Here is a 13,113-nt window from a genome sequence, read left to right as displayed (position 1 = left end):
AAATAATGTTGCCTTGCCTTGTCGAAGATTCTATGCATGAAATCCTGCTTTCCACTGATTGGCTTGATGTATGGAATATGAAACACTAGTTCCTGTTATGTTAAATTGGCAACAAGCGGTCCATTCATTCAAAATAGATCATTTAACTCACCTTGGGATTATTGGCATCATTTATACTTGTAATATTTCCCAGTGTGATGAGTGAGCCCTTTGGCATTGGTAGCACTGGTTCTTTCTGAGCCTTCCTGGTCAATTAGGCTCATTGGGATTAAGGAGAGCAGCCTTCTCCTGCTGTTGCAAATACAGCTGGAAAAATATATAACAGTGTAAGGGCATCAATGTCAAGAATTTAATGACATTTATAGCACTTGAATTTCTATAGTATATTTCATGGTAAAATCTGCTCTTTTTGACAATTTAAATAACTTGAACATGCCATGTGACCTAGAGGAAGTGGCATTCATACTAATATGGTGCAATATTACTTATTTTCATACACTTCCAACTACAATTTTAAGTTTTTGGCTGCTGGGAAATGATCATAGAGACCTTAAGTAGGGTATATTTGGGGGGAAATTTCTCAATCGAAATTATTGACCACTCTATCTATTTTTTTCAGTCACAATTATGATTCAGTTACTGGTTTGGTCCGTAACATGTCAGAAAATAGGCAAAAATCTTGGTCATTGTTTTCCTAGAGTACAAGCAAGCATTTCAATTTGATCCAACACAAAGATAATCAATAATATTAATACAATATTAATTGGATAATATTTACAGTTTACTACAGGATTACGGAACAAAGAATGACCAAAAAAAAATAAAAAATAAATAACCTGAAGATAGGAGACAGCCACAGAAAACGCTTTCTCCTCCTTGTCATCGTCCTTGCGTTTGAAAAGGTCGTCCATTGTGCGGTACATGACTCCGAGTTCGTTTGGTGTTCGTAACATGCTATGCGTTTTTCCTGCTCCAGTTGCGCCATAGGCAAAAACTAAAACATGAAAAGAAAAAAACAAAATGCCAATAACCTCATTAATAAGCATACAGACCAAATGACAGGATTTTTGACTGTGATAGAGTGACGTCCTATTCCGCTGAGGTACTAGTCCTCAGCGATTTTGATCAGAAGTGGACCAAAAACTTTTTTTTCCCCCAAAATGAAGAGCCTGCATCTTTCATCAAGGAAATGTCAAAACAGAAGATGCATCCTCTGCAATCAAGCACCAACATGGTCATTGTAAATAGCTACCCTGCATTCTGCCATTATCTCCGACGCTAATACAGGACTTTGGATTCAGCATCTTGTCTCTTGCTTGTGTGCGACATTAACTAATATGTAATGTGTTCACCTGAGCTTTTTTTCCGGGTGCGGGGGTGGAGTGGATCCGACGCATACACACTACAGTGTTCCCCTGCTACTTCGTGGTTCGGTTATTGCGAATTCACTCTATTGCGGATTTTCATTTGTGACATTTGGAACTCGGTTTCTGGTTAAGGAAAGCTATTTTATGATTTAAAAACATAAACTTGAACAAAGTTATTAAGCCGACGTGTCAGCGTTCTCATGTGCTGCCATAGTGCAGAGCACACAACCGCTCACATAATAATTTTTTCTACATTTTGCATTTTAAAAGTTAAATTTATTAAATGTAACAGAGTGGGATCCGAGTGGGGGGTTTGTAATGGCTTAGAGAGAGAAAAAAAAAAAAAAGTCTACCTCTACTACGCGGATACTCACCTAATGCGGGAGGGGCTTTGAACGTATCATCAGTGAAAAGTGAGGTCATTTGACAAAGAACTTTTTGGCCATGTGTTTGGCAGAAAGTAAGGGCAAGAATCATATAAAGACACGTGAAACTCTTACTTTACTCTTACTTATTACTTTGTAATTTGAATTAATAATTTACCAACCACATTAACTCTGTAAAGGGCAATTTACATAAAGAAAATGTATCAACAGTTACAGTGCAACAGTGAACTGTAGATAATATTGTTATTTTAAATTGTAACATTCCCATCCTTTTTGTTCAAATCAAACATGGCGAATTAGGTTATAAGAAATGCAAACTAGAAAATAAACAAATTCAATTTAATACACTAAAATACCTGTTTCCACTTCAGGACATCTTTAATTTCCATTATAAGTGCAAAATGTATTTTGCATGTACAAAATGTATTACTCGAGGCCCATCGTCATCAAATAAGCTAACCATTTAATATTTTTCCATGTATTGTTTTTATTTATTCGTCTGCATTCAGAGAACACAATCCGTAAACTATGAATTGTCCAAATAAAATTTAGGTGGCGAGTTGCCAATGTCACGGCAAAAATAAGTTGACCATTTCAATTCAGATGCCATTGAGTTTTTCACTTTTAATGTTCACACGCACAATGCCTCACAGAAGGAAGGAAGGGGAATTTTGAACAGCAAAACAGGTGACGCTATAGTAAAATACCAGATTTAAACAGTGTAAACGTGGGCAGTTGGCAATGAAAGGATTTGATCTTATAATCGTTGTCGTCTATTATGAGGTAAAATAACAGCAAGTCGTAGTACCGACGCTACCTAAAGAGCGCCAATATTTTGAAAAGCAACCACGCTTCCTGTGTGTATGCAGATTAGGTGGCGCGTCTCCAAACGTGATTGGAACGTGCTGCTGTTGGTGGGTGGAGCTACGTGTTAGCTTCTTCCGGTTAAGGTGACCTACTCGCCTGCTAAAATGTTAACAACTTCATACACTACGTGGACACGTCAATCTGATTAAGTTTAAGTAAGTTCGCTTATCTTTGCTACTGATTGAAGACGCGTTTACAGTGAGCTGTCATCCAGTATAATCACGTAGCAAGCATCGAACGCCGATAGCAGTATTCAGGGTTGTGTTGAAGCTACACTTGAATCGCTTATAAACACACGTGTTGACAGCCAGCTGTAGTGAGCGGATTTTTCCATTGCTCATTCAGGAACTTTGATTTTGATGCTGTAATTTCTAGCACGCACGATTTACACCCGATTATTCATACAAACGTTAGATTTTTTATTTATTTATTTATTTATTTGCATGCTGTTTTTGAGCAATCATGTGAGCCAACTTGCCTGAATATGATCACAACCAGTAAACCTTTTTTGCCTTAAATGTCACATCTCCCTTTGCTTAAACATTCTCATTCATTTTGAGAGGCACTAATTGATAGGACACGAACTATACATAGCTGTAATTGATTTGTAACAGCCTTTTTTGGGGGGGACAGTCTGACAGTTGATCACTCACTTCTGTCCTTTGAAATTCAGTGCATATATTTGGAGACATTCACTAACTGTTGCTGCAATGAGCGTCAGCTTTACCAAAGTGCTCATCATACCCGGCAGCTGCTTTACATGTATCGGGTTAATTGGAATCCTAAATCAGTAATACTCAGATTTCCAGTTTATCTTGTTGCCAGGATACACCTGAATGCTCTCTTCTTCTTCTCTCTCTCTCTCTCTCTCTCTCTTTTTTTTTTTTATTACAATGTGACTCACTTAGGTGCTTGTTCTAGGCAGTTTTGTGTCATGTAGCATGCCAACATGATTGATTAACTGGCAAAGAATAATAATAAAGATTTTATTGCAGTTGTGTATTGTGCTGCTACAGCGTGGGAAATAAACATTTTCATGTCTGTTGGCCATTGTTAATTGTAAATGATTGCGTCAAGAATCAACCCAGCTTGTGTTTCCAGCATCTGCCTGGTCTGGCGGCGCCAGACTGGCGCTGACTTCCCCTGAAGATACCATGTATGCTTCCGTGGCAGGGATCAATCTTTGGTTATCTTTGGATGTATCGTAAATTTCATTTATCTAGAAACATTCAAGCAAAAAAGTATTTTGAAAATATTTTAACTTTGTCCAACTGTCATCTAAGATTGCTGTCCAAAATATCAGCCCTGCACTTCACTACTTGTATGTTACTTTTATTGTGATTGTACTATTGATTTATGTTTTCCATACAAAAAAAAAAATAAAAAATCGGATAATGTATAAATTATATATTGTATAACGGATTACTCATCCTTCCCCTTGTCTTCTCCACAGGTCAAATTAAGGATGGTGATTTTCCGTATTCCCACTCACTCTTGCCGACTGCTTCAGAACACAAGTTTGACTGTGCAGAAATTATGGAATTTAAATTTGCACTCTCAGACAGTGGGCCTTTGTGCCTTTTCTGGTCCTGGTTCGTTGTGTAAATCAGAAGAACTGAATTGTGTTTCAACTGAAAAGACTCCTCACATGCCTGTGATGCTCAAAGAGGTGCTTCAACACTTGGACATCCAGCCAGGTCAAGTAAGTTTATTTTTCTATTTCGTTACCACTTCATAGTATTCTAAATTAATTTCCAGTCAAATAATGACGGAAACGGTTGTGTATTATGCAGAGCTGGGCACTTCCGTTAATCGTCAATCCCTATCGTTGATGATGCCCACCTGTCGGCGCATGCTTCCAAATATCGGGCGAATGCTTCATGATGCAAAGGCTCACAAGAATATACAGAATGAGAAATATGTTCTCACCATGATTGACGTAAACGTGCATCATTCGGTGCACAGTCCATGGATTTGTCTGAGGCTTTGTGTCATTTTGTACTTGCCGCAAGTGGGCATTGTCAAAGACGGGAATTGCCGATTACCCGAAGTGCCCAGCTCTGGAATTTAGAGATAGACCAATATGTTTTTTTTCAGGACTGATACCAATGCCGATTATGAGTAGTCAAGAAAGCCGATAACCGATATTTGGAGCAATTATTCATTTTCATTAAAAAGGGGGGAAGATATTGGCATCCACATTTTTTAAAATACAAATACCAATGTAGACTTTGCAATGTCTTAAAGGGTGTTTATAAAACAATTTTTCAGACTTTTCAAAAGTTTTTTTTAAATCTTAGAAAATAGACAATCCTTGCTAGCAAAATGTTCAGGGAGCTCCCTGCAAAGTAATCAGTTTGTCTTTAAAAGTTAAGTGAAAACTTAAACAAGTAAGCTCTCTATAGTTTAATACAGGAAATATTGTCCCATAAAATGTAAAAAAACCCCTGAAATTTTTAACTTTCACATTACTTTGTTTTAATGTTGAACAAAAACAAAAGGTTCAGAAGGATCCCAGGGTCAGAAGCATCTCTTATAAAGTTAACTGAAAATTTAAATACATAGTACCCTGAGATTAAAATGGTTTTAGATTGAACTTTTATTGGCTGTCAGATTTTTTTTTTTTTTATTATTATTTTTTGTTTAAAAAAAGGAAGATACCGATATTTGTCAAAATGCCCCATATCAGTCTATCGCTACTGGAATTATCCAGCTTAGGAATCGAGGAAAGTACAGCATGCATGATATTTGAATTCAAGAACAAATTGACTAGAAATTGTGTTGTTGCTTTTAATGGTTGTGTTGTGACAGCAGCATGATTGAACACATGTACTTTTACATTTCCTTTTTTTTTTTTTTTTTTTTTTTTTTTAAACTGTTTATTTATTACACACAATTTAACAAAGAGATTTACAGCTCTCAGTATTTAGGTCTCATAACAATTCAATTTATATACAGAAACAGATTCTTGAATAGTCCAATCCGATTCAGGCCTTATTGCAGTAAGAATACAGCCACTTTATACACCTTATGTTAGCATCTCTTAACATAAATCAAACACCATGCAATAACACCAGAAATATAAAACTCACATCCCCATAAAAAATAAACCAGTAAAGATGATAAAATGAAATAAAAAGTAAAATAAAGAGGTGGTGTTTAGACATCAAATATAATTTGTGGAATAGGTTCCATCTTTTCTCAAATTGATTTAGTTTCAATTGCAGTCTTGTAGTAGTCCTTTCCATAATCTACACTTTAAAAAATAAATAAAAATCTGTCTCTTCATTGTATTTTGTCATAAGGTTTTGATTTCAACCAGGGAACTGTGATCATTTTCTTTGCTACCAAAAGCACAACTCTTAGTACGTTTACATTTCTTTTCTGCACAATATTGGTTTGTCAGGGCACCTATTAATATATTAATGTTTTTTATTCTCATTTTCTTTATCATTTCACTTCAAGACAAAAAGGTGCAATTTGTAAAATATACAATTTTTTGATTCATTTTTAAAAGTCAGAAGGGCAGCATATGAAAGACCTTTTTTTGTGACTGAATGCAGTGTCATCTTTATAAAAAACAAACGAAAAAAAAAACACTAACTAACTATTAAAGTTGACCTTTGCTTAGCATAAAAAAAACCCTGGCAAATTAATTAAAAACAGAAAAATAAAGACCGTTTTTATGAATGACACAACACATTTTAATTCAATATCGTTATGAGTGGGCATCTCGATGGGGTGGTTGTTAGCAAGTCTGTCTCATAGTTCCTGCATGGTGGTGTTGGCGTCCTTGTGTGGGTTTTCCCCGGGTACTCTTGCCTACTCCTACATTCCAAACACATGCCTTGGTAGCTTAACTGAAGATTCTAAGTCTCCTATAGTCAATGCAAGTGTGAATAATTGCTCAAATGTTCCCTGTGACTGACTGTTGACTAGTGTTATAATAATTTGAGATTTGTCATTAGTTAGTTTTTATTTTATTTCTTTAGAGCAAGTGTTAGTTTTTATTAGGTTTTTAAAATGCTTTGTTTAGTTGACTTTATTAGTTTTAATATGAGTTTTAGTTTTTTTTAATATATGGTGTATGTCGAGTAGGATGTAACGTTATCCAAACATCACGATACGATATTATCACAATATGAAGGTCACGGTACGATAATTATCACGATATTGTGGGGGGTTGGTGATATTTAAAAAAGATCACAATATTGTAAAAACAACAAACAAACAAAAAAAACAACTCATACTAAAAAAAGCACAATATTGTGCTTTTTTACATAACAGCAATGCATATAAACCACCTACAATCTCTAATAACAATATTGAAGCACTTACTTGCTAATGCAAGCACACATTGATCACTTCACAAGCAAATTAGGTTCCTTTTAAATATTGTGAACATGGCGATGACTATATTATGGCAATTTTAATATCACGATATCACGATATTGCCCTTATCGTTACATCTCTAATGTCGAGTGCAAGGTAGATTTAAAAAAGTAAATGAGTATTTTTTTAAAGACACAACTACAGTTCTCAAACAACTATCTGGTCTTCTTCTATAGGGATGTACAGCAATTTAAAAATAAATACACTTAGTTTTATTTTAGTTTGTTAACTAAAATGTTTTTCAATTTCCATTTTGGTTATTTTTTGTTACTTGAAGCTAGTTTATAAAGTGGTATAAAAAATGGATAGACAAAGGTTTATTGTTATTGCAGCGAAAATGTGATGGCTAAAAATAGTGAAGTCTAGGCAGTGTAATTGATTGCTAACACCAGCTGCTAGTGCTAGGTGTCACCTACAGTAACTAATGGTTACCAGTAATAGTCATTGTAACAGTGATTTATTTTAACTGTACTTAATTTGTCACTGCAGTAGTTAACTTGTTTTTACATGTGGGTGTTTTATCGTTTTGCTATTACATTGATTAACATTTGTACAAGAGTTCAGAATACCAAAATCTAACTTTTAAACCCTCATCTTGCCCATTTAATAATTTGTTATGGTGGTGACTGCAAGATCCCCCTGTATTGGAACTGTTTCTTAGTATGACACAGTACATCACAGCAAACGACAAGCAAAATAATAAACATGACAAAACTGACCATTCAGTCATCCAGTATATATGAATGTTGGTTTTCTTTGAGAGAGAGGGTGATTATACTGTATCTTTGCTTTCGTTAAATGTATGTATGATTAGCGCAGATGGGCATGAGTCAAAAGACTTCTGTTGTGGCAAAGCACAGGAGATGTGCTGACACCCCCCCCCCCCCCCAAAAAAAAAAAAAGATAAAAAGAAAATTGCAATGTAATATCTATATATAGATATAAATAATCTATATATAAATACGTATCTATAAAATGCATACTAACGACTGGTAAGGACCACGGGTCAATGAATTAGTGAGGAATCTCGCCACTGTATTGCTGTTGGCACGACACAGAGTGCTGCGTCGCTCCTGCCTGAACTTTAGCACCTCTAAACTCCTCCGCTGTCCGCCCATTTGCCAACTGTCCCAAGACCGTTTGCCAATCAGATGTTATTAAAACAGTCTGATAGATTTTGTTTTGCTGCACAGTACAGGCTGTACACCTCACTCATTTGATACATTCAGAATTGCTGCTTGACCGCAGATGTTCATTCATTCATTGACAACACTTATCAAGTATAATATTGCTGTTCTATAGATGATATTATGGGCTCCCATGTTACATTAACATGACTAAAGTGTTGCTCTGTAACGCTGCTAGTGTCAGTTGGAGAGAGAACGAGATGAGACATTTGAATTCGGACATCACTGTTACAAACAGCTGCGGTTATATTATACTCTCAATAATAAGTTAATCCTGTAGTAAAGCCTTTCATTGCTATCTGATGGGTGCCATGAGACATCAGTGTGGACAATGAGAATGATAGCCTGAATAGTCACCTGTATGTAATTGCTTATTACGGTAGTTAAAGTGTAGTTGTAGTAAACTGTGTAATCAAACTGTAAATGGCATCGTGACTTGCTGTGACTGCCGCCTTGATCGTGACTGCAAACGCACATGTGTCGTTAATTTTTGGAGTTTTTGTTTTTCTAAACTATGTACATAGTTTCAAATGTACTCAACTGATCATACATTATGGAATTGACTGGCTCACCACCTTTTCAAGCAACCAAGGACATTTGTAGATCCGAGTACCACTTGTGATCTACCACCTTTTACATACATTTTTCTTTTCCTGTGATTTGTTGTAGAGCTGTCAAATGATTACATTTTTTACTCAGATTAATCACGTCTTAGAATTTTGATTATTAGAAAGGCTTTTTATAAAAAAAAAAAAAAAAAAAAAAAAAATGCCCACAAATTTGAAGAACACCTCATTTAAAGGGATACTTCACTTATTTAACCATTTTTGAAAGGCAAACCTTAACATTTTGCCTATAATAAATGTGATTGGCTGTGATTGGTTACCTGAGCCCCTGTGATGTCATTTTCAGTCGGCAGCAAGTTGCAAAATGTGTTTTTAAAGGTAGTAATTGTACACTAAAATGAATGAAATATTATAATAAAAGTATCAAATTATGATAATGAAAGTATCAAATTAATTATAGACAATATATTAACTTTTTATTGCTATAATAGGCTAAATAAGAGAAGTATCCCTTTAATGTTATGTCGTCAACATTTTTTGATCCACTGCATACGTTCATCCTCTTTTTCTAATCAGTTACCGTAATTACTTAAATAATTAAAAAAAAAAAAAATAATCACCCCAATGTTTTGACATGAACAAATATTCTGAATGTCATACGCAAACATTTATTAAAGACTTTAATGCAAAAAAACAAAAAACAAAAACACTTTTCAAGAGTAGGGACGTAACGATACCGGCAATATCGTGATATTGAGATATTAAACCGGCCACAAGTTGATTTACATTTGTGCAGTTCTAGCACCCTCCGGTGGCTAGTTGTTTTTAGTGCAGTTTAATTTTCACAAGGCATGTTTTGGTCCTTATATCTTTAAAATCCATGCTAATCGTCAGATGAAGAGGCACGTAATATGCTTTTGAACCGTCAATATGTGGAGGAACTCAATTTGTTAGTACATCAGCAAGTAAGTGCCTCAATGTTAAGTGTTATTAGAGATTGTTTATATGCATTGCTGCAATGTACAAAAGCACAGTATTGTTTTGTTTTTTTGTTTTTTTAGTATGAGCTTTTTTTTTTAATTTTTTAATTTTTTTTACAATATTGTGACCTTTTTTGTATCGCCAACATCCCCACAATATTGTGATAATTATCGTATCATGGCCTTCATATCGTGATAATATCGCATTGTGATGTTTGGATTTTGTTACATCCCTATTCAAGAGTGGAAGTAAAAATAAACTGAGATAATGTGGTTGCAAAGTTATGCTCACTGTCTTATAACGTATTATCTGTTCTCATTGCTGCTGGACATGTAAATTTCCCAGAGGGAGCCATCCCAAAGGGATCAATAAAGTCAAGTCTAAGTCTAAGTCTAGGATGTTTAGAAAGGAGTAGTCACATTCATTTTCATATTAAATAGCAGCATTAAAAGGCCTCGGATTAGCCCCAAATAAAGTTTGGCTGATGTAATGTAATTTTATTGACCTTTTTCTTGTCACATCTTACAGCACGGCAAAACATGGTTTACAGCGCTTGAATAACATCAGTGAGATCTCATTGTTCAAATGTATCAGCCAGGAGAAGGGAACAAAACACTTTCCAGTGCATTAACTATACGATGGAACACATTGAAGACGGTCATCATCAAGAGGAGAAAATATGGCACGGTGACATTACGAAAATGGTGTGTCCTTTCAAAATTGATGAGAAGAAATTGGTCAGAGACAGATGGCAACATTGAATGAGCTGCAGAAATTTCTGGCAAGTTTTGTACATACGACAACAATCTTCCATTTCTCCATAATTATGTCTGGGTCAGGGAGCAGGGTGGCTGGATGGATACGTTATCAAAAAAAACAAAACAAAAAAACCCATCCAAGCTTGGCTTGGCTACATTTAGCAAAAACACACTTGGGCCAGAGGTGTGCACATCAATGAATTTTGAATGTCCGTCAGTCGGCAATTGTCAACAGTCAGGTCAGTCATCGTCAATCTGTCACTTTTCAAGCCAAATGGCATTTTAATCGTCATTACTCATTCCTCCTTCCTTGTTTATTTTTACTTTCCCCTTTCGAAAAGAGTTTTTTTTTCTTTTTTTTAAATTTTTTATTTTATTTTTATTTTTTTTTATTTTATTTTATTTGAACTGTACAGGTCAGAAGTCACATTGATTGTGGAAAACGTTTTTAAATGATTTATCTTGGTCTCACTTTCATATCCCAAAAATCCGGCATTTGAACATGGCCGGTAGACTTTTATATCGACTTATACACAGGTGCAGAATCGCTGGTAGTACTCTTCTTGTAAAGAAAGGAAAATAAATACAGACAAAATTTTACCTTTTTGCTAAATCACATAAGTTCTTTGTTTACTGACGGAAAAAAAAAAAAAAAAGACCAAAAAAGTAACGACGTAACAATTGCATTTAAATCATTTAGATAAGTGAAACAGCATTTTCGGTGATTGCTCTAACAAACGGCAGCGCTACAGCAGCCTATTGTTCCGAGTTTGCCACGCTGGTGATTGTGTGTTGTTGTCGCGTTTGTCTGCTCTATGTCATTAACATTGGATGTTGCTCTGGCACACGGAAAGGTGTTGGGGGGTGGTGGGGGGAGAGAGAGAAAAAACGTACAAACTGAGACCTGAGACACACACACGCAAACAGGCATTTGCAGGAGCAGAGAAATGAGAGAAAGCCGAACCTTAGAGACTCGTAACGTTAACGAATCACGAGTCCCAAAACAAAAGTCCAAGGCAAGTCTGGAGTCTTTAGTGGATGAGTCTCAGTCAAGTTAAAAGTCTCAAAAAATAGTGACTTAAGTCTCTTATGAGTCCCCATCTCTGCTATTGTGAAGCATGGAGCAAACCCATTTATGTCCAAGTGCCGCTTTGCTGCATCCAGCACAGATTGAATCTGTCAATCAAATATATGAATACATGAAATGTAGTGAAATGTGCTACCGGTGTTAGAAAGCTTGGTCTCCGTCACAGGTGATGAGTTGTCCAACAGGATAACCACCTAATACACACAGCTAAAAACAATAATGTGTGGCTAACAATAAAACTTTGGTGTACATACTCTGTATTGATCCTCATTGAGCCCTGATCCAAATTTAATCTTGCAGTCTATAGAAAGCTGCCTTTAAACATGAGCCAGCCGGAGCTTATGGTCGTTGAACCAAAATTTCTGCCTGTACAGAAATTATTTCAAAATTACAGTTTGTTTTTAAAGGTTGTTAAACAAATGAAGTTAAAGTTGCACTGCGTAGCTTGAGCTTCTGTCGCATCCTAGGTAGGAATTATGCATTACAACAACCTAAACGTCACATTTTTATTCTGTTGTGATGGACAGCTGATGGGGGGGGGGGGGGGGGGTGGGGATTCTTTAGAAGAGGTATTAATGTATGATTTTTTTTTTTAACACCAGAAAAGGAAAATACAAATGGGAGACAACAGGCCAACTCCGCTCACTGCTAGGTAAAATGTGTCATTTCCCATATGTCATTTTTGGTGCACCATCGTGTGAATGACACCAGTCAACCTGAAATGTAAAAGATAGATAAAATACTAAAATATACAACAATACAGTCTTCCCTCGCTATAACGCGGTTCACTTTTCGCGGTCTCGCTGTATCGCGGATTTTTTTTTAAGTGCAATTTTGCATATTTTTTTGCAGTAATATACACATTTTATAAAATTTATGAAGGTTTGAACATTATCAATGTTTGAACAAGAGAGAAATGTGAGAACATGTAAATGCCTCAATGAGAAAAGTGTCTAAATTGTGTGGTAGGGGATTTTAGAGCCTTAAAACATTTATAAGAGTTGTAAAACATAAAGCTAACTACTTCGCAGATTTCATTTATTGCGGGTATTTTTTGGAACCTAACCCCAGCGGAAAACGAGGGAAAACTGTACAACAAAATATGAGATCATGAGCTCATAGGCTTAATCATCATAGTGTCATTTCCTTTAATAGTGGATAGGATTAAAATGACCTGTTGTTGATTTTGGGCGGAATCCTCGGAATTTAATGGCAACTTATCACTCGATCAAAAATCTTCTGTCTTGTTTGAGTTCCCCAGTAAGTTGCATTATACCTTTTAATGCTATCATATACCATAAAACATTCATATGAACACATCATCACCCAAGAATGTTCAGTCGCTTATTTAACTCATTCAATGCCAGCCCAGTTCAAATGAATAGTTTGACGTCTATAGACGTCAATGGCAGTCAATGAGTTAAGATGCTAAAAATAGCTAATTTGTGACACTGTCATTGATTCAAATGGTACAAACACGTCGCCAGCACCAGTCGTGCACATCAAAGTCAGCGGTCATGCC

The 13,113-nt window shown here is 35.7% G+C and overlaps 1 protein-coding gene across 2 annotated transcripts in view; it reads left to right on the top strand.

The window, feature by feature from the left end:
* Positions 1-2,632: 2,632 nt before the first annotated feature.
* mettl15 (methyltransferase 15, mitochondrial 12S rRNA N4-cytidine) overlaps positions 2,633-13,113 on the top strand; it is a 49,519-nt gene continuing 39,038 nt past the window's right edge. Inside the window, exons 1-2 of one of the 2 annotated variants that reach the window (XM_077519095.1) lie at positions 2,633-2,775; positions 4,074-4,322. In XM_077519095.1, the coding sequence (XP_077375221.1) occupies positions 4,086-4,322 (237 nt within the window). In that variant the 5' untranslated portion in view covers positions 2,633-2,775; positions 4,074-4,085. Of the gene's footprint in view, positions 2,776-3,643; positions 3,777-4,073; positions 4,323-13,113 lie in introns of those variants that run through there. The other variant, XM_077519096.1, reaches the window with a different exon arrangement.

Source organism: Festucalex cinctus, chromosome 4 (genome assembly GCF_051991245.1).
Source record: "Festucalex cinctus isolate MCC-2025b chromosome 4, RoL_Fcin_1.0, whole genome shotgun sequence".
Lineage (NCBI taxonomy): Eukaryota > Metazoa > Chordata > Actinopteri > Syngnathiformes > Syngnathidae > Festucalex > Festucalex cinctus.
This window is presented reverse-complemented; position numbering and strand designations above follow the sequence as displayed.